The following is a 27,515-nucleotide window of genomic DNA, read 5'->3' as shown; positions in this document are numbered from 1 at the left end:
CTCCTTGTAAAAGAGCAGAAGAAGAAGAAGAAAGCGCAGCAGCAGAAGAAGAAGAAGACGGAACAGGTAGCTGTCAGTGCTGGGTCGGAACAGTTCACCTTCGCCCTCCCGGACAGCATGAAACATTCTCCGCTGACTGAAAGGAAGCTTTTAATTTAACCACTAAAAGACATAAAGTCTGTGGAGCGACAACAGAAGGGCCTCGACGAGAAGTGCTCGTTTTCCTCGTCCGCTGGAGTCAGCTAGCTTAGCCCGTTAGCTTAGCAGGGAACCAACTCACCCGTGTCCGTCCGTGCAGAACTTCAACATCAGGAGCGAGCAGATCCAGTCGGAGCTGCACTAAACCTGACCTGGACTTTACTTTACAGCACCAGCTGCACGTTTTGGGTCCAAGCGCGACTTTTGCACGCAAAGTTTTCCCAAAACCGCCACAAAAAACATCCTGCAAAACAAGGAAGTCTGGATGAACTTTGCTGCTAGCCTGCTAGCTAGCACCTAGCCAGCCCTGCAGCTGCACCGCTTCATTGTGCTGCTTGCTGCTGCAGCTGAAGGGAGTCTGTGCAGCCTCTCGTGGCTGATATTGATGATCTGAAAGAGGATCTCCGCGTACAGTCGACATTTCGATCGCTATCTATCGGAGCCAGTCTGGTGGTTTGCTCTGCCAACACGTCTCTCATCTGCTAACTCGGAGAAGAGTCAAACAAACGCTTCAGAGATGATTCCCGACAAACCCCCGAAGGAGGACGTCTTCCACGGGTCCGAAGACTTGAAGAAGGAGGCTCACATCAGCAGCTTTGAGAAATATAAAGAGCTCTACCTGAAGTCCATAGAGAACCCTGATGGTACGTGTCCATTTATAGAATCTCAATCAATCAATCAATCAAGTGTAAGATGGAGATCTTTTAGGGAGGAGGTGCACCTGCCACATGTGACGTCAAGACATCACCTGGCTGTAAAATACTGTGTTAAAAATCATGCATTTCGTTTTAAACAGCAGTACAAACAGAATATCACACAGCTGCAGAAACATCTGGAGCAAACACAGTCACTCAGCCATGACACGGATCTGTGTTTCACATCCGCATTCAGCTGTCCTCACAAATCAGTACAACATTATTCATGTTCAATCTCAGTTGAATAACAGTGATAGATAATTGTGTTTTAAAGTTGTGTCACCTGTATCAACAGTTAAATGTTATTTGTCTTTTCTGTGCAAGAATTAGAAACTCTAATCTAAATCTTATTTCTCTGCTCAATACTTTACAATATGTGCTGCGTGTTGTTTATTTGAAAAATTCCCCTTCTCTGTAATTTGACTAACTTCTACATGTAGAGAGAATTTTAAAGGAAAAGCCAAAGAATAATTAAATCAAACTTGATTTGTTTCACACTATTCGTCAATGTTTTTGACAAGGCTGCAGCTGGTGATTATGTATCGATTGATCAGAGTATTTTGACTTGTTTAGTCTAAAATATGCCCCTTAATTCCCAGGTGATGTTTCAAAGTCCGACAGACCGCCTAAAACCCAGAAAAATTACATTTTTGAAGACGTAAAACAGAAAATGTCATTTTGTCAATCCTCTCAGCTGTGATATTCTGACATTCCTCGTTTACATTACAGTAAACTGAGTGTATTTGTGTTCTGGACTGTTTGTGAGACAGAAAATGTATTTAACGTTGAACAGACATGAAAAACACAGATTCTGAGAACGCTGAATATCGACTCCGATTCTCGGTTTGTCCCTAAATTGCAGACGCCTCTTTGAGCTCTGGGAAACTGAACCTGCCCTCTTCTACCTGCTTTATAACGTTTTACAGACTCGGTAATCATTAAAGAATATAAATGTCACGTTACTCCATAATAGAAATAACTGTTTTGTTGCACGATTTGTCAAAAAGCAGTTTACTCCAACAGTATTCGGTCTGATAGTTTATGACACAGTATTGAGTGAGGTGAGTTATCTTTGGTTCCTGGTTATAAGGAAGCTCCTCTGCTGAGGCCTTTGGGCGGGACCGGCCTCGCCTGATCTCACCAGGCGGGAGCGGACGGTGAATCTGTGCAGCTATTGTTTATCAAACAGGTCATTTCCTCGTGTGGAGGCGTCAGAGTGAAACGAGAGAGGCGATCGAACCAGTTCCTCCTGCAGGTGGAAGCTGATGCCCAGGACGGTTTTTATTACATCCGCCAGAGTTTTATCATGTTGTGTTGTGGAGTTATTGTGACTTACTGCGAGTTAATGATAAACAGCACATGTTGGTCTTATAAAAGTCTCACATAATGAAATCAGAGAGTTTTAACGGGAAGGAAGTGTTGCAGCAAGAAGACAGTTGACCTCCAGTGACATCACAGTGTTGGCAGTTAAGTTCTGTTTCGTAGATTTCATTATTTACTGTCTCCGTTCAGAGTTTATGAGCTCTGCTGGTAGATTAGTGCTGAATCACCTTCACACCTGGTTTGTGTCCTTTTAGAGCGGCAAAAATAGACAATAGATAATTCTACTGCCGGTCCAGCTGCAGCGATATGTTGATTAATCGATTAGTCGATTGGAAGAAAAGGAAAAAAAAACATTGGCTGCTTCCAGCTTCTTAAATGTGAAGATTTGCTGCTTTTCTTTGTCACTTCTGACAGTCAGTGAAGTTTTTGGGACAAAAGAAGCGATTTGAAGACGTCACTTTGTATTATAAGAATAATAGTAAATAATTAGTTGCAGCTCCTCACTGACAGGAAGTTGATGGGCAACTATTTCATCAGTTTTCGACTGTTTATCAACTTTTCGTTGATAAATTGTAAAAACAACTAAAAATTGTACCTTTTAATGAAAATGACAGATGCTGTGTGATTTGCAGCCTTGGATAATTTCCTCTCCTGATCATTTCCTCACATTTCATTGATCAAATCTTATATTTTCAGACTCATGCACGATGAGTGAGCGACCTGTAGGACTTTATATATGTAAACATATCTGAGATGCTCCACTGCATCTTCCAGCTGTTGCTCATGAAGATATTGTTTCACCAGGAGGTTTCTTTCTCTCTCTCTCTCTCTCTCTCTCTCTCGTCCTGCAGAGTTCTGGGGTGACATTGCCAAAGATTTCTTCTGGAAGACCAAACACACGGGTCAGTTCCTCGACTACAACTTCGACGTGACCAAAGGAGAAATATTCGTCAAGTGTATGGAGGGAGCGTCCACCAACATCTGCTACAACGTCCTCGACCGCAACGTCCACGAGAGGAAACTGGGCGACAAAGTGGCCTTCTACTGGTTAGTGTGTGTGTGTGTGTGTGATTCCTGTGGTCGAATGCTGACATGAAGCCTTTGTAGTGGTTTTAAAGTGAGTGTGTGTTTGTGTGTTTTCACTGTTTCATTTGGTTTGCGTGTGTCTGCGAGTAACAGGACGTCTCCTGCAGACTTGACTGGATGAAGGTGCTGGAGTTTTAAGTTTCCTCTCTGTTGCACCAGATCGACTCGTTTTAGATTCTCTGAAGGTCTTTTCTTCTTTTTCTCTTCCTCCATTCAACCAGATGAAACAAACAGTGAGATTAATAGTTTACGGAGAGACGAGACAAAGAAGGCAGAACAAAAATTAAGTTGTGATGATAAACACCGACACACTCTGAAGAGCCTGAAGAGACTCCTCCGTCAATTATCTGTTTATTTTCTCACCAAAAGGCTCAAAACATCTTGAATTTGTTTCCTTTGCTGGCACATTGCAGGGTTTATTGTTGCTGTCAGTAGATCAGGTGTATCACATCACCTGAGTCCTCAAACAAGCAAAGCCGGGACGGAACCAGAAAACCAAATCACTTCATAGCACCACAGGAGCTTTTCAAGCTGCTCATACAGGCCGAAGATGCTCCGAATAACCTGCGGTTTTTTTTTTTTTGTGTGTGTTTTTTTTTTTTTATGGAATGTGGGACAAGAGAGACAGTGTGAGAGATGGAGACGAAGCTGGAAGGAAAAGGAAAAAAAGAGGGAATCATGGCGGGATGAAGTATGTGAGAAAGAGAGAGAGACAAAGGAGGGAGGATGAGTGCAGCTCCATTCATTCGATCCGCTGGTATTCAATCCTGTTATTGTGTTCACAGAGAGGAGCCCCTCACAAAGAGGCCTCACACACACACACACACACACACACACACACACACACACACACTTTCTCTTCTACGGAGGAATGTAGGCACGAACCAACACACTCCTTCACCCACAGTAGAAGGTCAGAGCCACAAAAGAGTCGATTAATTGATTATTTAATCAAAAAAAATTGACAGAAAAAAACAAATATTGAGTTTCAGCCTGTTGAAGAGGTGACAGGAGACATTTCATTTTCATCCATTTAACATCCCTGTAAATCTGCCAGCAGAAACTGACGATAAATAATAAATGATTGGCTGTTCGGACTAATTAAGATCTTGTGTATCGTAGTTATTTATTCATTATTGGGAGCAGACCAGTTTAATCGTCCTGATGATCGTTTCAAACAATAAATAAAATAATGCCAGTCGTACTGTCATGAAAACCCAACATGACGTCTTCTGATTTCTTCTTCTGTGCCACCGTAACTTTGAAACCCAAAAAATATTTTAAGAGAAGATGTAGAGAAACTGCAAATCTGATCAGAAGTCGGGTGATGAGATGAGCGATGATTTGAACACTTTATAATAACAGTTGCTGCTGCGTTGGTGTTTGTTCTGCAGGGTGAAGTCGGTGATGTTTGGAGTTTATTTCTCTTCTTACTTTCTTCTCTCTCTTCATCGACAGACCTGCTCTCATTCTTCCGTCTCTTCCTCGTGGCTCACTTTCTTTCTTTTCTCTGCACTTGTTCCCGTTTCTCCTGAAAGCCTCTCTCTCTCTCTCTCTGCAGCATCACTTCCTTTCATCATCGTTCTCTCTTCCTCTCGCTCTCTCATTGTGTCACTTGCCTCCGGTCGTTGATGTGTCCTGATGTGAAAGGTGAAGCCACAGAGAGAGATGCAGCTCGACCACACTGAGCCTTTTTAAAAAGCCGGGTTATCCTGGGAGAGGACGGAGAAACGGGATTGAATGTAGCAGCGACGCCAGAAATGCAAACCTCTCTGGTGTGACAGATGTAGATCACAAATTACTTCTATCTGCTTAAAAGTTTCATTGAAAGTTAGTCAACAAATAATTATGTTCACTTTATATCTGTTTCTTCTTTTAGTCCCTTGATTGTTTGCGTTAGTGTAAAATGTTCACCAGCTTCCTCGAGACAAAGACGATGGCTCAGAATCTGATTTGGATAATTACTTTATATGATTTAATTGACTGACTTGCTGATTCAGTCCATTTATTGTTTCATATTAAATACACATCTGATCATTTTCTCCATCAATCAATTAATTGTTTAAAGAAAAAACCCTGAAGAATTGAATAACAAAGAAAAGCAGCAAATCTTTTGATTTTAGAAACTTGAACCGACAATGTTTCGACTTTTTGTCTTTAAAAATAACAGAAACTATTTATTAATTATCGACTGATGGATTAATCAACTAATCTCTAGTTTCAGTCTCAACGCTCATCATATTTTTGGATGAGGGCTTTGTTGTAGCTAATATTGATCCTTGCCCCGATCAGTCCTGATTCTGTGTGTTAAGATTGACTTTCTACCTACAAATGTTAGAAAGTAAACTTCACAACAGATTTGAAATAATTTGGATTGGAATCAGATCTCAAGTTTTAGGCCACTGAGCGATATTTGCTCGCTCGGTGCTCATATTGTTTTTGTAATGAATGTTTCATCAGTGTGATGTTTCGTCACAAACAGACGTTCCTGACAAGTTATTTATTTTCTCCCACGTCAAAGTTTGAACATATTAAACCCTGCAGCAGGAGAACGAAGCAAATATAAAGTAGAAACTCTTTGTTTTCTTTCTTCTTTACAGGAAGTATCAGGTGAAAAATGTTTGAACTTGTGGATTTAAATAAAAACAATTTTCTGATCAGAACAACTTTGTCTTCAGCAAACTCAACATGAAACCTGAGTGGCTGACTTTGTTCCTCTGAGACAAAAGTGTTGCAGGTCAGCGTCTCTGTGTGATTTGTTGCCTTCATGCTGGTTTATTTTTAGTGTGTTTGTCTCCTCATGGCTCCCTGACATTTAAATCCACAGTGTTGAAAATGGGTTTCACTGTTGTGTATTTATAGGTGTATGTGTGCGTACTGGAAAGTGTGTGTGTGTGTTTTTATAAATGTGTGTACGTGCCGTTATCTTGAATTTTCTGGAGGGGATAGCCGAGCAAAGAAACACGTCGGATGACCTTCGTTAAAGTGTGTTTTTTACAAGAGCTTTGTGCTGTTTAAAGGAATAAACATCATTCAGAGTTTATCTGATGTTACCTGACGTAACAGTTGGTTTGTCAGACAGAAAGGCATCTTTAGAAATGGGTCAATTGTCGATATTTTTCACGTTGTTCTGTCGAAGTCAGAAATTCCAGAATCTTGACGACACTATCTCAGAAATATTCATTTTCTTTAACTGACGACGTCTCTGTCTTCTCTGTAGCGCTGCAACAATAAGTCAGTGGAGAGAAAATGATTAGCCAAATATTATTATAGTCGATTAATTGTTTCAACATTTGCTGTTGAGGATTTGCTGCTTTTCTTCATCATTCGTGACGGTAGATGAAGAATTTTTGGGTTTTGTACTGAAACAATCACTTTTTGGACTATTGCCAAGTTAAAGATGTTGGAATGAGTTTCCATCAGGTTTAGTCACAGAACTCAGTTGCTTCCTTTTGTAAATATGTGGTGTCGTTTAAGAGGAAACTCTGTAAACGTATGAAAGGAGTAACGTGCAGACGCTTTATGTACTTTGGCTCGACACCAGCCTGCTGCTCGTTCGTGGCGCCGTCATGTTCGCCGCGTGTCGACTCGACACAGAAGTCAGACTGGGTATAAACGGTATCTGCAGACCTGATTGTGAACGCAGCTCAGATATCGTGTGTGTGAAACGGTTATCAAGGTCGGAGCCTCGTCGGGCTGTCAGTGATTCTGTGAATGCAGCGACCGTCAGCTGTTGTGCCAAGTGGGTCACAGAGAACTTTCAGCTATGCAGCCTCCCCTCCTACCAACACACACATCCAGATACAGTGTGTGCTATTGAGACACACACACACACACACACACACACACACACACACACACACACACACACACACACACACACACACACACACACACACACACACACACACACTGTTCCTCGCTCGCTGCTGCTGAAAGAGATATTTTGCAATCTTGTGTTTTTGTTGAAGTGCATTTCGATTTGTGCTGGAAGTCAACGAAAGGCGAGGCTGCTGCTAATGCTGGTGTGTGTGTGTGTGTGTGTGTGTTTTTTTTTTTAACTGACATTATCAGCCAGAATGGGTTAAGCAATATCTTCAGAGAGAGGGAGGTGAAGAAAAACACGCGTTCAAATAAATATGATTTCACTGCTCGATAAAAGACAAAGTTGGGCGAGTTTTGTGTTAAACGAGCCTGTTTCTGAAGGGGTTTCGTTACTGTGCTGTGATCGGTACATCTTGAACTTGTTTTCCTCAAACAGTTCAGTTCAGTAACTTTCTGGTCTTGCACTGCAGTTGCTCTGAAAACATGCTAACACAACAGAAAAAAACTTAAGAACAACAGTTCAATTGAGACGACAGTGGAGATTGTTCAGGACGTGTTTGAGCTTGTATTTATTCCAAGAAGCTCATGAGTCATGTTATTTTGCAGGCTCTGTTGTCTGTCATATATCACTTTCCATCTCTGCATTAAAGTGTCGCTGCTTCCAGGAGAGGGAAGTCAGTGAACAAGACTAAACTTGGCATGAATAAAACTTTAAATTTGACCTCATGTGTGAATATTTGTTCCAGAGTCACATCAGACAGATTTCCATCAGCAGTGGTGGTTGTTTAATAGTTTATACATCAACAGTGAAGCGAGTCTGACAGCAGGAACATTAAACACTAGACGTAAGATAACGTTAGCAAGCCAGCACTCAGCAGAGACTCTGGTTCTGGTTCTGGTTCTCTCTCTTCTCTGAATACATTTCCAGCTCCAGTCTACCTTACAGAACAGAACCACCAGACACGCAGGTCACCTCCTGATCACTGCTGCAGTCAGGGTGATAAACAGGAGTGAAGATAAATCCGGCCCGACACAACACTCTGCAAACAGCTCTTGTTTTGTTTTGACATTGAGCTCAATGGCGACAGAAGTTACATATTATACACTTAAATCTTGACGTCTCGCTCTGTTTTTGTTGTTCTCGTCCACAGTTGTGGCGTTTCCCCTCTAACCACCGTCTTAATGCACTCTCATACTCTCTTTCTCTTTTATCGACTGTCTCTTACTTACTTTCGGCAGTCCATCTTCTACCTGCACACATTTTCCCCTCAGGTGCACTTAAACTTTTTACTTCTTCAGCTGTGCTCCAGTTCCAGCGTACATACGACACGTCTGATCTATGATGAGCGACTGACAGCTGTGGAAAGTTAGAATAAGTTTTTCCTGGTGACGCCTTGAAGAACTTGTAAAACAAAATATAACAATATGAAATGTTTGGAAGTAGATGTGTGAAGTTTAGTTTGCTGTGAGAATCCGAAGTTGCATCGGAGCATTTATTGCATAATTTCCTGTTGGGACAAAATGGTGAAGAACATTAATTTATTGTGCAATAACTGCAAAACAGTTTGAAAGTTGTACAAAGTAGCTGTTTTATACGGATGTGAATGTATTCAGTCAATGATCAATTATTCAGAAGACAAAATTAAATTAACTTTAACGTTTCTGCTTTTTGAAATGTGAAGGTTTCTTCTCTTCACTGTTTTATATCCTCATGAATAAAATGTCTTTTACATCTGAAGACTTACCGTAATTGTGATTTTTCATCTTTTAAGACTATATTGATTCAATCTGAGCAGCCTGAACAACTAATTGATTGATAGATAGTTTCAGCTCTAATTGACATAAATTTATCCTGAAAAGAAATCATGTATGTAGTTTAATTAAATGTTTTAACGGTTTGAATACTTTAAACGAGGGGCTGCAGTCCAGAGAAATACACTCTTATACTTGTACTTTTAATCTCCGGGGTTTGTAAGCAGATCATTTTTATATTGTGATGTAATATTTTGTAGCTGTAGTTGTTGCACAGCGTCAGAGCTTCCCTCCGTCCTCACATCACTGTTTGTCAGTCGTGTTTCTAATCGTCTGTGATGCCGAGAGACGAGCGAGACGACGAGCACGTCAGGAGAGGCTGTAATGTAATAACCTGGAGAGGCAGAACTGTCACAGCTCATTCATTCCTCTGTGTGTGTGTGTGTGTGTGTGTGTGTGTCTGTGTGTGTGTGTGTGTCTGTGTGTTGTGTGTGTGTCCCTTAGTGATGCTTTTGCAAGCGAGCAGTTCCTGAAACGCCCAGGATGATACTGTGTTGTGAAAAAGGGGAAAGTTTGGTTGAGTTTCATAACTGGGCTGAAGTTTTTACTGAGGAAAATGTGGCAGCAGCTACAGTTTGTGTTTGTGGGCTGCTTCAGTTTTGTAACCGCGGTTTGTGTTATGGTCGGGTCGACTTGTGTGTTGAAAACTGGATCAACCCGTGTAAGACTTGGAACTGCTCGACCTGCAGCTGAAGTAGCCCAGGACTTGTTTTAAAATGTGGAGTTATTTAATTATTGTCTGATCCAGGTCTTAAACCCAGAGACTCTTTATTTACTGTCATAAATGACGAAGAAAAGCAGGAGATCCTCACATTTAAGAAGCTGGAACAGCGAGTGCTTGTTAGAAGTGTTATCTGATAATCTAAATGGTTGCAACAGATTTTATTTTGACTGACTGATCAGCAACTAATCGTTTGGTTGCAGGTCAGGTATTTAAGCGGGACTTGAACCATCTGTGAGGCCCTGTTGATATATTGATTTGGCACAAACCAGCTGATGGTTTACATTTTAATCTAGTTAATTTTTTTATCTGACACTTTTCTGTATGTTTTGATGTTCGTTGCAGGGAAGGCAACGAGCCTGGAGATGAGCTGACGGTGACCTACAGAGAGCTGCTGCAGAGAGTCTGTCAGTTCGCCAACGTCCTGAAGTCTCAGGGTAAAACTACCTGATCTGAAGTTGGCGGTAAAGATTCACCTCGTCCTCCTGCTTTATTGTTCACTTGATTATACTTTCTTTGCGTTGTTGTGTGCAGGAGTGAAGAAGGGCGACCGTGTCTCCATCTACATGCCCATGGTGGTGGAGCTGGTGGTGGCCATGTTGGCTTGTGTCCGTATTGGAGCCGTTCACTCCATAGTGGTGAGTTGTAGACGCACGCAACGTCAGCGAAGAGAATAATGGTCAGTTTGAGATTAAAGACGGGTGTTAATGATTTGTGTGCTGCTGTTTCTAGTTTGCAGGTTTCTCTGCTGAATCTCTGTGCGAGAGGATCATGGACTCTCAGTGTTCACTGCTCATCACAGCAGGTGGGTTATCAAATCCACATCGCAGGTTAACACACGTATATTTCTAATCATCACCACATGAATGGATCTGTAGAGACAGAAGGATGGTTGTGTGAGTTCTTGTACTTGACTTAAAGGGATATTCCGGTGTAAATTTAATCCATGGTCTAAATCACCGTGAAACTGTGTTAGACTCCCTCTCGAGAGATCAAGTTAGCAGACCGCTAATTTACGGAGTTTTAGCATCCTCAGAAACGACCGCACGACAACAATACACTGCAGTAAATGGATCCAAATATAAACCGCCACCAAAAAGCCACAAATAATGCTCAGAACAGCACCAAACTTCAGCAACAGTACAAATAGGGTCTCAGCACATAGTCCGGGGCATCTAACCTCCGCTAGCGTAGCTGGATTTCTACTGAAAAGCTGACTAAATTTACCACTCTTCTGCAGCAGCTTCCTGTTGACGGGAAGTCCCGACGAGTCGATTACCGAGTGCAGTAGAGTTCCGCGGCTCATGGATGAAAATGTATGATTATGACTCCATGGAAAAGCAATCAAAGTTCATATGTGTCTTACCTGCCAGTTTATAACAGTTATTATCGAGAGCGGACAGGGAAAAGAACGGAATTGAGCATTTCTAACCGCACTCGGTAATCGTCGCGTCGGGACTTCCCCGACCCGGAAGCTGATGGAGGAGAGTTGAAAATTTAGTCTGTTTTTAGCTTCTCAGTAGAAATCCAGCTAAGCTAGCGGAGGTTAGATGCCCCGGACTATGTGCTGAGACCCTATTTGTACTGTTGCTGAAGTTTGGTGCTGTTCTGAGCATTATTTGTGGCTTTTTGGTGGCGGTTTATATTTGGATCCATTTACTGCAGTGTATTGTTGTCGTGCGGTCGTTTCTGAGGTTGATAAAACTCCGTAAATTAGCGGTCTGCTAACTTGATCTCTCGAGAGGGAGTCTAACACAGTTTCATGCTGATTTAGACCATGGATTATATTTACACCGGAATATCCCTTTAATGCCTCCCTGACACTAACAGACTGGTCACAATGGAGCCTGTGTTCTGCTGAGCTGCAGCTCCTCACAGATACAGACGTGCTGGTATGATGTCGATTTGAGCGTCTACAGGTCGTTTTCAGGTCTATTTTTGTTGAGCACTGCTGGCAAGTCACAGTTAATATGCAAGACTCCAAATCTCAAGACGCAGCCTCGCTTGACACGCGTTCGAGACGTGCTAGTCAGCCAGTGTGGCGGCTCTAACCTGCTAACACGGACGCCAAAATGAAAAGCGAGATGTTCCAACGCTCACACACGCGCTGCTCACACAGGCAGTGTGTCCAGCCTGTAATCAAATCACCTGCTGACGTGTCCTTTATCTCAAGACGCTGATTCTGAACCAGCTCCAGGTCTGCTGCTCTCTGTCTGACATTGAACTCTTGACTCTCTGCGCTCAGACGGGAAGAGACGAACGGCCCGAACAGCCGATACATGCAGACTTTATCTTTTAATTGTGCTGATGATGGACGCAGCAGCTTCTTGAACAGATGCAGCTTTATGAGGCAGGAATTAGCAAATGTTTTTGGAGGAAACCTTTCGGTCAGTTCTGCTGCTCAATATTTATTTATCTATTAAATTAAAAGAAAGTCAAAAACAAAGCTGCCAATCAGAAAAAGTAGATGTGAACAGCAACATTTCAATCTATTTCAAAAGATCTGTTGTAACCTTTCTCACGTTGATATATTGAAAACGTATTCTCTAAACCGTTTTCCACAGTTTGTGGTTCGTCTTCCTCTGCGACGGTTTAAAAGTTTTCTGCCTGAAAAAACTGGCACCAACTTGTGATGATTGGACCTGTAGTGGATGGAAATCTGGATAATCAGTGATGTATTCTGGCATCGTGTTGATTTCTTTGTCATATAATTAACAGACGGTTCAGGTTGAGACGCCAGCGGCCGAGCAGGAAGTGGTGTTCAGCGTCTTGCTCAACGACTCCTCTGCAGAACACGTCGCTCCCTCCGGCTCCTCAGAACGAGCTGCTGGGCTGCGACCACTAATCAAAGACTTATTATCCGGATTAGAGTCTGGTGATATAAATCTGTTGATCCGCGGGGTTAGTGGCCTGTGGTTAGAGTCCACACACACTCACACACACACACACATTTTTCTCATTCATAGAAGTCCTGTAAGTGGATCACAGAGTCTTTAGCTCGGGGCGTTTCATCCTGACCAGCTGTGTACTTTTATTACGCTGTAAAGAGGAACGAGAGCGCTGCGAGTGAAACGGAGCTCCACTGGGTCTCGTTGAGTTTTATTACAGCAGATAAAGTTTGTGAACTGTCTCGTGTGAAGTGACTCATGAGGCGTGTTGTAAAACTGACTGGTGACTGACAGCAATGAATTACACAGATGTGACTCTCTCAGCTAGTTTTCGTATTATGTTATGTTCAATTTGGAGTTTTATTCTGCCTTATATAGAGGATTCACTCCAGACATGTTTGAAGAAACAAAAATACTCTACTTTGTTAAATTACCCTGTTAACAACTTAAAAAAAAAGCATATTTATTCCTTTTCCTCAATAATAAATCTCTCTCCCTCTTCTGGAAACTAATATTGCACTTTTTTTGTGTGTGTGTGTTTAAAAAACAATTTCTCAAAGAATCTTAAATCATTAATGAAGGTATCCCTGCACACATAAATTAAATAGTAAACAGTGGAAACCTCACCTCCCTGTAGTTCTTTAATTATTAAAGAAAATCACAGGATAGAATCTGTCGTCGTTCTCTGCCTAATCTTGTAACATTAGCCGTGTCCACAGAGCAGTTTTTCCTGAGCTTCATTGTCTGCAGCAGCAGGTGTCTGCTCAGAGAAAAGATGCCGGCGCTGCGTCTTTTCTCTGAGTGCTGCTGTCAGGTCACCGTTGCTCTTTTTGTTTTCCTGGCTTAGTTGATGATATTCACCATATTTTTGTCTCCAGTGGATCGTATCATGCACTCACATCCTCCTGCTCTGATGTCACGATTTCAGATTTAAAAAAACGCAGATATTAAACCACACAGGGGCCGAGTGTTTATCGTACAGCGACGGCTGACAAATATCTGTTGTCATGGCGAACAGGCACATGCAGCGTTTTGTTTTCACGCCTCTTCTCAGCACTTTTCTGTGGCCACGTGCCCTCAAATCTCATGCCAGCTGGCCATGAAGTGATATCTATAGAGCACGACAACCACGCAAAAACTCAGTCTGAGGTTAAAGTGAAGCCAATATGGATCTTCCGATGATTTAAGATGACGTGTGATAAGAGAATCAGGCTAATGTTAGCCTGTTAGCCGCTCATCTTAATAACACTGCTCATATTCTGTCCCCGTCCCGCACGCTGTTGGCCTGAACGAAACTAGTAGATTTGTCTCGTCCAAACCGTTCGGACCGCAGAATGAATCTCACCTCTTTCCTTTTCTCTCCCTCTCTCTTTGTTCGTGTCTCATTTCATCTGTCATCGGTTCAGACGGCTTCTATCGAGGAGATAAGCTGATCAACCTGAAGCTCTTAGCTGACGAAGCACTGCAGAAATGCAGAGACAAGTAAGCTGTCTGGACACACACACACACACACACACACACACACACACACACACACACACACACACACACACTTCTCTATTTGTGAGGACCCTCATTGACACAATGCATTTCCTGACCTGTGACCCTTCCTGTAACTGTAACATAATAACTTTTCATCATAACTTCTTTGAGTTCGGGTTACTTGCTGCCTCAGACACGACTCCATATTAAAACACACACAGAGCTGAAGTTAATGTGTGCACATCATACAGTTAATATCACAGTTTCACTGTCAGCGTGGTTTTTATACAGTTGCTGTTGTTATAATATCAGTTACAATAATCCTTAATATGAAAAGAACGTGGCTTCTGTTTGGACAACATTTTTTATTATAATTCCACTAAATATGATGTTCTGACAGATATGAAACTCGACATAAAGTTTAAATATATATGTATGTTTTATTAACACAGGTAGATTAGAGTTGGACTGGTTATCACCCCTAAATGATTATCTGGCCCGATGTTCAACACTTTCCAATATCGTTATCGGAGATTTTTCAGTCAGATTGCCGATAAATTAAACTCATTTATAAATGTGCTACTTTAGCTCTGATGCAGCGTCCTCTCTCTCAATGTCCGGCCTGTCACAGTATCTGAACAATAAATAACCTATAAACACTGAATAATCAGAATCTGCAAAGTAACAAGTAACTCAGTGCTTCCACTTGGAGAGGAAGTATAAAGTACTCGAAAACTGTACTTAAGAACAGTACTTGAGTCAATTGTACTGCAATTTTTGGCACAAAGACTCTCAGTTTTGCTGCCAATATCTGTCCCAATTATCAGTTTTCGTTCTCTTGATTTCTAATGATCAATATCGTATCAGCTTTGAAAAAGCTGACAGGGCAACTGTACACGGTGCGATAATCTTTAATTTTCATACCATAGAGTTGAAACCAGTTTCCTGCTGCAGCCCCGTGCACAGAATATTAAATATGACGTTAATCCAGAAAGAAATCAGGTGACACTTTTCTAATCCTGGAATGCACAAAGTTTTATTTCAGGTGAAACCAACACGAATATGATCATGACATGTTTCAGGTTTTTTCTCTTGAGCTGGAATTAGAAAAACTCTCCACACATCGATCAGCTGAACTGTCTCTTTGTTTCTCTCCTGTGAAACTAAAGGATGTAATCCTGATGGGACAAAAAACAACTGATGCCTTACAAATCCTCCTCATCAGACATCAACAGTACTGCAGTAAAGTTAAGGAGTGCCAGAAAAGCTCACTGAGTTCTGGAGCATCCCGGTTCTGACTCCATGTCTCTGTCTCTGCAGGGGTTTCCCAGTAAAGAGGTGTATAATGCTGAAGCACTTGTCCAAAGAGGCAGAACAGACTCTGGGTTCTCCTCCAGCCAAACGCTCCTGTCCAGATCTGCAGGTAAACACAGAGTCACTGCAGCCTGCGGTGCTTTCACTGTCCCATCGTATCATGCAGTCTCATCACGGTGCATCCCGTAATTTAATTTAATGTAATTTGATTTAATTTAATTTAATTTAATTTAGTTCACATCATTGCTTCGCTTCTCCTGTGTTTGTCAGATAAAACTCGACGGGGTCAGTTTCATGAAACATTAAATGATACTAATTGGACGAGAGCGGCGACTTTCTGTTTCTCTTTAATTCTCAACAAATCACATGAAGAAATCGAATTAATACATTTTACTGGAGCTGGAATAGTGCTGAGACAACATAGATCCTTTCATATCCTAATAAGGATGCATGTCACAAGTGAATAAATATAATATATGAAATGACCACAAAGAACAAAGTGTATTATTTATTTTCTTCTTAATTCTCCTTTGTGTTGTTTTGTGTTGCCTGCTTGCACACACGCCCTTCAGAACAACACGAAACATCCAACTGACCAAAAATACTGCTGTCAAGATTCAACACGCACAGATTCAAAAATAGAACATGATATCAAACAATAAAGGTTTTTCACTGTGACATGTGTATATACATCGCTACATGTAGTTTACATGTACGTCTCCAACATAAAGACGAGTGCGATAACCTGGGAAATGTTCAGGAAACCCAAACGTGAAGAAATGAGGGATCATCGTCTAGTTCACCCTGGAGAAACGCTCATCAGAGCGCCAAATGTGGATTAATCCGCTGCTGAAAATAGTCCCCGACATCAGCGCCATTACCTCCTGTTTGTTTGTGTGATTTGAAAACTTCAGTGAGCAGCTGTTTTTAGAAAATCACTGAGGTGTTTCTAAGGTTTGCATCTCCAGTAGGAACCAATGAGCCACAGAGAGGAAGTCACAAAGTTTTGACAAGCTGGTTTTGCTCTACGTTTTTTGTATCATTTTGATAGTTTTTTGTATCATTTTGATACAAGAAACGTAGAGCAAAACCAGCTTGATTCTTTTAAATATATTCGATTTCTTATTTGTTTCTGTCGTCAGTCGTGCCTCTGAATTCTGGTGGCGTCGATTTATGAAGTTATCGCTTCAACAATCGAGGGCTGTCTTTAATTCTCCTCGACATGTTTTATTTGAAAAAAGAATCTCTGGATCTTTTGTTTCTGTGAAACTGAACCTGTCGCATCAACATGGTTTCTTATTTTTCACTGAATTAATCTTGGAAAGCTTCTTAAACTTCTCTTACTGTGTCAACTCGAGGTGACGTTGTAGACCCCGTTAAGTTCGTGTTTTTTAAGTAACCACTTTCCCTCATTAACGTCTCCTTCCTCCTCCTCCTCCTCCTCCTCCTCCTCCTCCTCTTCCTCCTCCTTTCTTCCTCCCGTCCAGCAGGAGAAACAGACAGGGAGAGTAAAGAAAACACGTCCTGTTCCGCAGGTATTTTCATTCCCTCCTCCCTCCACTAAAACCCCCATAACACCTTTTGGTTTTGGTTTTTCTGAAGGACACAAGCAGAATTTTCATTTTCATCTTCACTGCTGTTCAGTAAAAAGAATAAACAAAAGTCACGGGACATTTATTTCGTTGTCTTTCTGGACATGAAATCTGTGATCCGAAATATATTTAAGCTATTAAAACTAATTAAGAATCTATCAATGCTGATTTATTGTTTTTACTCATCAACAGCAGTTTGTTATTCCTGTGAGTCTTTTCACAGTTCAGGTGACATTTGTGAACATGACAAAATGATTTTTCCCTGATAAACAAATATAAACTTCATCACATCGGCTTTAATAACTACTTTTATGATTGACTCTGACTATAATCTGCAGCGAATCAGATGAAAGAAATTGGGAATAATTAAAAAGAATAACTTTACTGTAACTGAAATGTTACCATGCACCAAAAAGGGAATATATTATTTTTTGTTCTCAGATGTTGATCTGTCTGGATTCACTGGAATAAAATGTAAATTCTCTGTAAGTGTTTGGATTAACAGTTTTTTCTCTTTGTGTATTTGCTGTGAACACACTCCGTACGTTGAGGTCGACTGCGCTCTCGGCGGAGTTGAGCACCTTTTTTTTTTCTTTTTTAGCTTCTGTATGAAATGAGCTGCTGTTTCTGAAGGTTCTTGTGTTCGAACACTTCTCTCCTTCACTCACACTCCACAAGTCAGGAGAGAACCAGGGGTCTGCTGTCCAGACTCACTTTGATTTAGATTTTTGGTTTTAGATGCATTTGGCTTCTTTCTCGAGGCCTCGTGTCTCTTCTTCAGTTGACTTCACTGTTTCTTCTAACCTGATCTCACAAATTTAAAACCATTAAAGGTGCAACATGTGAGATTTGGTCAGCTGTCCAAGTCGTATTCCGAAACAAAAAGGGGGGCAGTGCATCATCAGAGAAACCGCTAATTGCTGCTAACTGTAGCTGCTAACTGTAGCTGCTAACTGTAGCTGCTGTGAGCTTATTAGCTCTGTTAGCCTAGCATGCAGCGGTCCAGACTGCTTTACGCCAGTAGCACAGAAGCTTTGGAAGGGGCAGGTGATGGTTAGCATGCTAACTTCAGTAGATATCTCTGCAGCACTAATATCATTCTGTCAACAAGATCTCACATCCTGTTAATAATTTTAGTTTGTTTTTTAATATGTTTCAAACTAAAACTATTTTGCACCTTGAAGTGAACATTGGAAGTAAATATTGACGTCACCCTTCACAGCCGATATATTAAAGGTAAACTGAAAAGAGAGTCAAAGTAGTTTTATCATACGAACAGTTAAAAAAGTGATTTTGTGCTTTAGTGCTTAAAGGAGCATTCTGTAGTTTTGGGGAAGAAATGTTAATGAGAAGAGAAACATCTTCACTGACAAAATAACTAAATAAACTAACTCTCTGTTTTTCATGACTGACTAAACAAACTGACCTTAAAGGAAAACACAATTTATGCTGTTTTACTGTGTTTACATGTGGCGGACCCTGCCACATGTAGCGTCAAACAGTGTTATTCTTATTCTCCTCTGAGAACAGCTTGTTTAAAATTCAGAGGTTGAATTTTCTCTTCCTATTTTCATCCTCTTGGTTTTTCTATGAATCACTCACTCAAATTCAGTTGCATTTAAAATCATACTTTTCATTATTTTATGTCATTTTTGCACATATTTGCCATATTCAGAAAATTATCCCTGTTAATAACAACATAGTGCTTTCAGTCTTCACTCCTTTCAGACATAATTTTCCTGTGTAATTAATCACCCAGATCCCTCCTCTGATTGATCCTACAATCAGGTTTAAATAGCTTTACTTTCCTCGTCGTGTTTCGGACACAAACAGACCCCTCGTTCTTTCTCAGTAACCTCCTCACTTTGTCTCAGGGAGCAGAGATGGAGCCTTGTGGTTCCTCTTATCACTGACCTCATTATTACTCTGTGCTGTCGGCCTCACTTCTGGAAACCGTGACATCTTATCTGCCTGCGTCAGTGTGACACACTTCCAGTAATCACTCCTCCTCTTCTTGACCTGTCAAAGGTCCAGAACTGTGGTACCGTTTTCTCTCCTGTGTCAGATTTAAAGATGGCAACAAATTGTGGTAAAATATCGATGACTTGGAAACATCTTAACATGAGGTCGTGATAGGAAACACAAGGCTCTGCCAACATGATCTCAGCTCTGAAGAAGAAAACTGCTTCATGGAAGATGTGTAACGCTGAGTGGACGTCAGATTTGGGTCACGTTACTCACCAGATTTTCTGTGACCGGTCGTTTTTGATACATTAATTAATGTATTATCATTCAGAGACGAACTGAGGAACTCTTAGAAAGATTTTGTGCAGTCATAATTTATTTTATGACTAAATCTGTCTATAAATCTCATTTTTCCTGGTCTTGATCTCGCTCTTCTCTTCTATTATTGTTAGTCCAAACATTTCTTTTCCACTTCTAGAAAGATAAAAAAAAAATCTTCCCCATTATTCTTTAATCTACATGAACATTTGACTTTGTTATTTTAATCTTGTATCAAACAGTAAGTGACCCAGTTCTGATTGACACAGAGAAGTTACAGACATTTAAATGTTATTGTAACTTATCTCCTCTAACAACTCTTTGGTGCCTCGTTCACTCAGATTAACAGTTTTCACGTGTGTTTCTCTTGTTTGCACTCTTTACCAGCTAGTTTGTGAGACTTGTCTGTCAAACTAACCAACTTCACTTTGGTTTGTCTTTCCCATTGTAGAGACGTTTGTTTTTTTATTCCTTGGTGACTGCATTCATTGATTACTCAGGGATTTGTGTGTTCATCTGTTTGTGTTCATGCATGTTTGTGTATATGTTTGTCTCCTTTTGTGTGTGTGTGTGTGTGATACCAGGTCCCGTGGAACCCAGACGTGGACTTGTGTTGGCACACTCTGGTTTGTGGAGAATCAGACGAGTGTGAACCAGAGTGGTGCGAGTCTGAAGATCCTCTCTTTGTCCTCTACACCAGCGGCTCAACCGGCAAACCAAAGGTAGCACACACACACACACACACACACACACACACACACACACACACACACACACACACACACACACACACACACACACACACACACACAACCAGTTGTGTGTTTTGTGAGTTCTTGTGTTTTTTGTAAACTGGTTAAACTTCCAGATGTTCATCGTGTATCAGACGTGACGATCAGTTGATTTATTGACGGTTGATCACCTGAAACCGTTATGAAGTGAAAATTATCTGGTTCCAGCATCGGAAACTATTTGGTCTTTGTCTCTTTAGATCATGAAACCAAAAATAAAAATGAATTATCTTCAGATTTCTTTGGACATTTTTTATAATAATATCTTTAAAATAATAAATTAATCATATATGACAATTAAAACATGCACCTACAATTTGGATATTGTACCATATTGCCAGCTCACTAATGTTTAGATGAGTCTTTTAAAAAAATGTTGGTAACTGTGAGTCACATTTATGAAAGTTGTCTCGTCTGATTGTCGTTTTTTTTCTTGAAATATTAACAAATATGAATATTGACACAATTTTACACCTTAAACATTACGAAACTGTGGATAAGTATTAGTAAAGAGTCAGAGCAGTCTGATACTGATCACCATCAGATATTTCATTTGTTTTAACCTCCACTAATTAAGTCAGGAGGTCTGTTTGTATAAAAAACAACCTTGAATTTTCTCCTTGCGGTCGTTCATCTCCGTGCACCAGTCGAGTTACTGTTCCTGAGCTGTGCTGTTGATTAACGGCCAGAAATCATAACACAATAAAAACATTATGACATTAAAGTGCAACTAACCCCTGACCTGTTAGATATCAAATGTCATAACTAAATCATTTTATCCTATCAGACACATATATGTCACATTTTATTGTAATTCTTGTGTGAATTCTTGAGTTTTGTGAGGTCACGGTGATCTTGACTTTTGGCCATCAGTCAATCAGTTCATCGTTGAGTCATAATGAACATTTTCTGTAAACTTTGAAGAAATTCACTTAAGGTGTTTCTGAGAAACCGTGATAGTTGGACGGACCGACAGCCCAAAAGCATTATGCCTCGCTCCGTCCACGGCTGTCGCTGGCGAGGACGAGTTAGAAAACTGACTTGTAAAGTTTCTCATCACATCTTCTCGTCTCGTCTGCAGGGAGTTCTTCACACCATCAGCGGCTACATGCTCTACACTGCCACCACCTTCAAACTGGTGTTTGACTACCAGCCTGACGACGTCTACTGGTGCACGGCAGACATCGGGTGGATCACCGGACACTCCTACATCACGTACGGCCCGCTGGCTAACGGGGCCACCAGCGTGCTGGTGAGTGGAGGCTGAGGGACGGAGGGATTTACCCAACTTCCTGTTTTTACAACCTTCAGACAACTTGGCTTGCTGGAGCTCTATTGTGATCGACTGCAGGTGGTGTCTGATGGTCTGCAACTAAAGAATACGGGCCAACAGAGGCATCAAAATACATCCATCCTATGATCTTTGTTTGGAGTGATAGCATTACGCTGGGGTGCCACGATTCTCCAGATCCAATAATCAATTTAACTTTTTAGGATTTTAAGGTCACACTTCAAATCGATATTCAATTTCTGCATCTTTCAGCCCCAGATCATCAGTTTATGTCCTGACAACTGTATTTACATTTTCAAATTCTTCTTTGAAAAGAGAGACTGGATAGTACCAAGTTTAACGTGCGAGTCACAGGTGACACCACGCACACCCCGTATCTCTTCTTTCTTTTTTTGTGGTGCAGAGAATCCATTACCCAAAAAAGACCTCCCTCCAGACAATAACTACAAAAACGTGCTGTTTTTGTGATTGTAATTTCAATGTGCTTTAGTTTTCAGGCGTTTGAAGGACATTATTCACCAATTTCTGACATTTTATAAACGTAATGATTGTTTGCTGCACCGTAATCCAGTTCCCCAGCCTGAAATGTGACGTCAAAATCTTTGTTGCATTGTTTCTGATGATTTTGTGTGTGTGTGTGTGTTTCAGTTTGAGGGACTACCTACATACCCAGATGTTAGTCGTATGTGGGAGATTGTGGACAAATATCATGTGACCAAGTTCTACACGGCTCCGACCGCCATCAGGCTGCTGATGAAATACGGCAGCGAGCCGGTGCAGAAGTGAGTCGTGTCTGAACATCACAAAATGACTTCCAGTGATTTTTATTCACGAACACAAGCTTGCTTTTTCAAAAAAGGCTGTGTTCATTGCAACAGGAAACTGATGTTCTCCATCTTATTGTCTCTGCAGGTATAAGCGAGAGTCTCTGAAGGTTTTGGGGACGGTGGGCGAGCCCATCAACCCCGAGGCCTGGCAGTGGTACTACACTGTGGTGGGAGAGAAGAGATGTCCGATCGTCGACACCTTCTGGCAGACAGAAACTGTAAGTTAGTTATCACAGTCTCTGATTAAAATGAAACAAGTGTTCAATATCATCCTCCATGAACTGTCTTTATCTCGGGACCAGTGGTAACAGACTGTGCTGCTCCCTGCTGGACGGACAGGGTAATTACACCACGTGGGATCTTAAAAATAATCTAACTGGATGGTTTTTTGCCTTTCAGGGTGGACATGTGTTGACTCCTCTACCTGCAGCCACACCCATGAAGCCTGGATCAGCTGTGAGTAAATAACACACACACACACAGGAATAAGACAAAACTTTCCGTTCCGTTCAATGTTTAATAACCTGAAAATACTACAGAACCTTAGCTTAAATAAATTAAAATTAAGCCTTTTTCTTGTCCACAAGTAATGAAGTTTCACAAGGCAGCAAGTCACAATAGTAAAGTATGTTCACAAAGTTAGTTTAAGAAAAAAAGAAAACTGGCAGTTAATAATAAATATATTTGAATAATAATATAAAAAGTGTCAGCAGGCTAAAAAAAACAAGATGATAAAGATTTATTGGACATCATGTATTAAATATGACACATTTCTGCTCAACGTTTCAGAATAATTGCCATAAAATAATTTCATTGTTTTCTGATACCTACTTAAGTTTGTCCTCTGAGATTGGATGAAACTGAAATCATGCCCAGATTACTCTCTAACTCTGTCATGATAAATAAATTCTCCACAGTCAAGAAGTTGAACGTTTGTCCTTTTCTGTCCTACAGACGTTCCCGTTCTTCGGAGTCGTGCCGGCCATCTTGAATGAGTCGGGAGAAGAGCTGGAGGGTCCGAATGAAGGATACCTGGTCAGATTATTATTGTTATTTATGCTTTCGTCTCTTTTAAATGATCGAGATCAGTAAATCTGTGTTGTTCATGTGTGTTGATCGCCTTCCTCTGCCTTCAAACAGGTGTTCAAACAGCCGTGGCCCGGTGTGATGAGGACGGTGCAGGGAAACCACCAGAGGTTTGAAACCACCTACTTCAAGAAGTTCCCTGGATACTACGTGACGGGAGACGGTGAGAGAGCTGCTTATGATGAAACTCTGCCTGGAATCCAGAATAAGAGTTCTCCTTCTTGTTCACGTAGTTTTGTTTTGAACCATCCTGTAATGATTCCTACCTGTTCAGACTCTAATCTATCAGATCATCATTCTGTGCATTATAAGTTTTCTTTTGGATATTTTTTTTAAGTTTTACAGACATCACCCCCCAAGTGCAACTATGATCTTGAGCTCTTTGTAGTAGGCTTAATGTTTACAACACTTTTCCTTTTGTTTTTATTATTTGTTAATCTGCAGGTTGTCGTAGAGACAAAGATGGATACTTTTGGATAACCGGGAGGATAGACGACATGCTGAATGTCTCAGGTAAGACTGACTGCTGAGTTGATTTATAACAATGTAATATATAATGTAAATGTATTCTCTCCATGATAAATTTACACTCTAGGATCTGATAACCTCTCTCCTCCCTGTAGGGCACTTATTGAGCACAGCGGAAGTTGAGTCGGCTCTCGTGGAGCACGAGGTCGTCGCCGAGGCTGCCGTGGTGGGCAGACCGCATCCTGTCAAAGGAGAGAGCCTCTACTGCTTTGTTACGCTCACTGATGGAGTGACGTTCAGCCGCGCGCTGGAGACAGATCTCAAGAAGCAAGGTAGCTAAACACAGATGTTGGTATGGCTCAAGTAGTATGGCTTATATTTATTCCTTGTTTACCTGAAAGACTGTTGTTACACTAAACATCTCCAGTGAAATCCTGATATCCTTTTTGGAGTTAAGAAAAAGGAGGAGATTTAAACAAACAAGCAAACCAAAGAATCTGATCCTGCTGCGCAAATAAATATAAATAATGAATAATTGATTTCCTTTATTAAAGATCTTCAAAACAATTTCTGCTGAACTGGATTCTGACGTGATTTGTTTTTGGTGTTCACAGTACGGGAGAAGATCGGTGCCATCGCAACACCAGACTTCATCCAGGAGGCTCCAACTCTCCCCAAGACCCGATCTGGTAAAGTAACCAAACTGACAGAAAATTGATGCAGGTTTGCTTTTTGCTCTAGACAAAGCGCCAAACACAAAAATCACCTATACACTTTTATAGAAGCTTCCACTTTCACTTCCTTCCTTAACTGTTTGATCACATCAGACAAACAGACACAGTCATCACCTGTGTCCTTCTCTGTGTGCAGGTAAGATCATGCGCCGGGTGCTCCGCAAAATCGCCTGTGACGAACGAGACATGGGCGACATCTCCACGCTGGCCGACTCCTCGGTCGTGGAGGAGCTCTTCCAGAACAGATGCTCCACCGCGGTGTGACGGGCTCCAGCATCCTCGCAGAGAGGCTCCGACTGCAGCCGCACACGCCAGCGGCCACAGACCCAACCAGGGAAGAGGAAGAGGAGGAGGAATTCTACGAACTCGGTCTTGTCCAACAAACAACCTTTAGCTTCTGATGAGTACTGCTGGTGTGCAGCAGAGTCTGTATTTAAAATGACCCCACTGTCCTTGTATGTAAGAACAGACAGCGGCAGCAAGAGACGCAATATCTGGTTACTAGTTAGACTTCCCACTCCTGTAGAGGTAGTTATAACAGATTTTAAGTATAGGAATGAAAGAGTCCTTGGCTGAAAGGTCAACTAGAGTTTAACAGAGTTGCTGCTGTTTAAAAACAAGGCAGTGGTGTGTGTGTGTGTGTGTGTGACGGCGAGAAGCTAGAGGTTGTTTCAGTGAAAGACCGTCCTGCAGTTTAACTGTGTGGACGAGGGAGAACAGAGCATCACTTCACTTGGTTTTATCCCAGAGTTTAAGACAACACTCAGCAATATCTGCTACTTGACTGCTCAAATTAACTTGTACACCACAGTGAGTCCTCTGTCACCGTTTTCCTGCGCTGGAATAAGGCTGAAGTGAAGTGCTGCCTGTACCTGCCATGTAGTTAATACAACCAGTCGTCTCCTCCCCTCGCTCGCTGCCATAGTACTGTTAATGTACACGGATGATTAGCTATATCTGGGAAAGCTCAACATTTATACTAGATCTAATTTCTATTGTAATTTTTTTATTTAGCTATGTGTAAAAAAAAAATAATTTGTTTTTATTCCAACTAATTTTGACGTAGGATTCGTTTGGGTATTTCTGTTTTGTGTGTCTGCACGCCTGTATGTTTTTGTTTTTTTTATGTTTATTTGTTCCTTTAGTTTCAGAGAAGTGTTAAAGCTCCTCTGTCAGATGGAAACTGGGAAAGTGTGTTTTGCCTCATGCGGCGCAGGACACCAAACAGCCGGCTCCTCTCACAGAAACCTCCAAAACCAGCTGCAGGTCTCATGTTCAAAAGGGAAACATTCAGTCATGCATCTCCAAATGAACAGTTTTTAAATCGGATTTAACAGTGTTGATTAAAATAAGGTACCAAATGTAAGCCCAAATTCATATAATTATACAGAAGTATAAATTGAATTAAAAGACCCACAGTGACAGAACTCGTGTGACAGATTAACTCTCTTTATTGCCTTAAGTTCAGATCATAATATGGTACTATGAAAATGATATATTATGAAGTCTGTTAAATCAAAGCTAAGGCTCAGTGAAGAAGAAGAATTTTCCTGTTGGCAAGAGAACATCAGAGAGAGTATTCAAGCTTGTTGGTGTTGTCTTAAATGTTTGATTATTCCATGAAGAGATCAAAACTAATAATTGGTTCCTTGTGAAGATATAAATGTTTGAAACGCCTCACAAATGCGTTGCTTAAATTTTTTTTTTGGAGTCTGAAACTCTCAGGAAATCTTGGTCTTGATGCATCAATTCTGACCTTCACAAATTGGGGCGAGAAATGCTGGAGGCGTTTCCCCTTTAATCCACACGTGGTGCTCTAGTGCGTGTTAGTGCCAGCGTGTGTGTGTGTGTGTGTGTGTGTGATAATGAAGGAACATGTCACCCAGTGCAACAGTGAGGCTCCCTGGTGTGTTGTAATAGATTTTGGCACAGAGGAAGGAGATATATTGGACTTTAATACATTCAATGTTGGTTTTGGTCTTTTCATGGATTTTTCTATGTTTTGACAGGGAAAATGTGGCTTCAGATCCAGCGTCTGCATAAAAATGATGATTTTCTAAACATAAGTCTACATCTAAACTTAATTTTTTCTGTACTTGAAAAGGTTAAAAATAACACACCGTTCGCACCGTAAAACTAAATCAAATACAACTCAACTTCTGAGCTAGGAGCTCATCTGGACCTGGAAATGTTTCTGTTGCAGACGTCTGTGATTGTGAGAATGATTTGATTCACATGGACAACATGAACCAGAAGCAGGACATCAAACAGATTTCATCAGCTTTTCATTATTATAATTATTATTGTTATTTTTTTTTATTAATTTGTTGCTGTTTGTGTCTAAATGTGCCAACATAAGTAACAGTGGAGCGGGTTGTATAAAGCTAATAATTGTATCTAATGTTTAAAAAACAGTGCAGCTGCTTATTTGATTTTTGTCTGTAATATAATGAGGGTGAAGGAAAGAGAATTTTGCTGTTGTTTGTTTTTCCCCTCTCTGTTCATCCTCGGTTTTGTTTTCATTTCCCTGTTTGTATCAACGTGTATGCAATGACAGTAAAAGAACATGACTACTGCCTCTCATCCTCTGTCACTGGCTGTTTCTAAACAAAATGTTTGGGAGAATTTGATGTGTTTTTGCAGAAATATTGTTTTATCCCTGAAGGTTCTTGGAGATAAAAAAAAAAAATCCATTCATCTCCAAACTGCATGTTGTTTTTATGTCAACAACATGTAAAAGTTAATAACAGAGTTCTCCAGTTTAGAATGAATCAGATTGGACATTAATTTGGATTTTTTGGGTCATCAAAGCTGCTTCGTTCAGGCCAAAAAGTGCAGTTTATTTACAGCTGGATCATGACCAAGAAGTTAGAGGATGAACCACATACAGAAAATACAGATGGCTCACTTTCTTAGGGGTATAACATGCTGGCTATTGAAAAATCAGTAGGATCTGTTGGTGTTATTGTCCCAACTAAATTTCAAGAGTTAATCTATTCATAAAAAATGTACACATTAAAACTTTTTACACCTGCATACATTTAGTTTGATAGACTGTGAGCAAAAAGAAATGAAAACAGAGATTCTGATTGTTAGCCC

General features: G+C 40.9%; 1 protein-coding gene across 2 annotated transcripts; it reads left to right on the top strand.

The window, feature by feature from the left end:
• acss2 (acyl-CoA synthetase short chain family member 2) lies at positions 1–26,999 on the top strand. 2 transcript variants are annotated; one of them, XM_030423210.1, is made up of 19 exons: positions 1–842; positions 3,068–3,263; positions 10,006–10,097; positions 10,195–10,298; positions 10,393–10,465; positions 13,955–14,030; positions 15,351–15,453; positions 16,832–16,879; positions 19,804–19,941; positions 21,092–21,262; positions 21,950–22,083; positions 22,214–22,346; positions 22,528–22,584; positions 23,083–23,163; positions 23,269–23,377; positions 23,659–23,727; positions 23,838–24,014; positions 24,297–24,371; positions 24,553–26,999. In XM_030423210.1, the coding sequence occupies exons 1-19, from the start codon at positions 716–718 to the stop codon at positions 24,678–24,680; spliced, it is 2,091 nt and encodes a 696-aa protein (XP_030279070.1). In that variant the 5' UTR covers positions 1–715; the 3' UTR covers positions 24,681–26,999. The 2 variants fall into 2 exon arrangements, with proteins under 2 accessions (XP_030279070.1, XP_030279071.1); XM_030423211.1 differs by lacking the exon at positions 16,832–16,879.
• Positions 27,000–27,515: the final 516 nt, after the last annotated feature.

The sequence above is a fragment of the Sparus aurata genome, chromosome 7 (genome assembly GCF_900880675.1).
Source record: "Sparus aurata chromosome 7, fSpaAur1.1, whole genome shotgun sequence".
Lineage (NCBI taxonomy): Eukaryota > Metazoa > Chordata > Actinopteri > Spariformes > Sparidae > Sparus > Sparus aurata.
This window is presented reverse-complemented; position numbering and strand designations above follow the sequence as displayed.

What these genes read in the sequence shown, in the direction of transcription:
- acss2 (XM_030423210.1), top strand. Translation starts at nt 716, where the DNA reads ATGATTCCCGACAAACCCCCGAAGGAGGACGTCTTCCACGGGTCCGAA. An exon ending in TTCACTGCTCATCACAGCAG is followed by an intron (nt 10,466 to 13,954) that starts GTGGGTTATCAA and finishes TCATCGGTTCAG; the next exon opens with ACGGCTTCTATCGAGGAGAT. An exon ending in CCATGAAGCCTGGATCAGCT is followed by an intron (nt 22,585 to 23,082) that starts GTGAGTAAATAA and finishes TCTGTCCTACAG; the next exon opens with ACGTTCCCGTTCTTCGGAGT.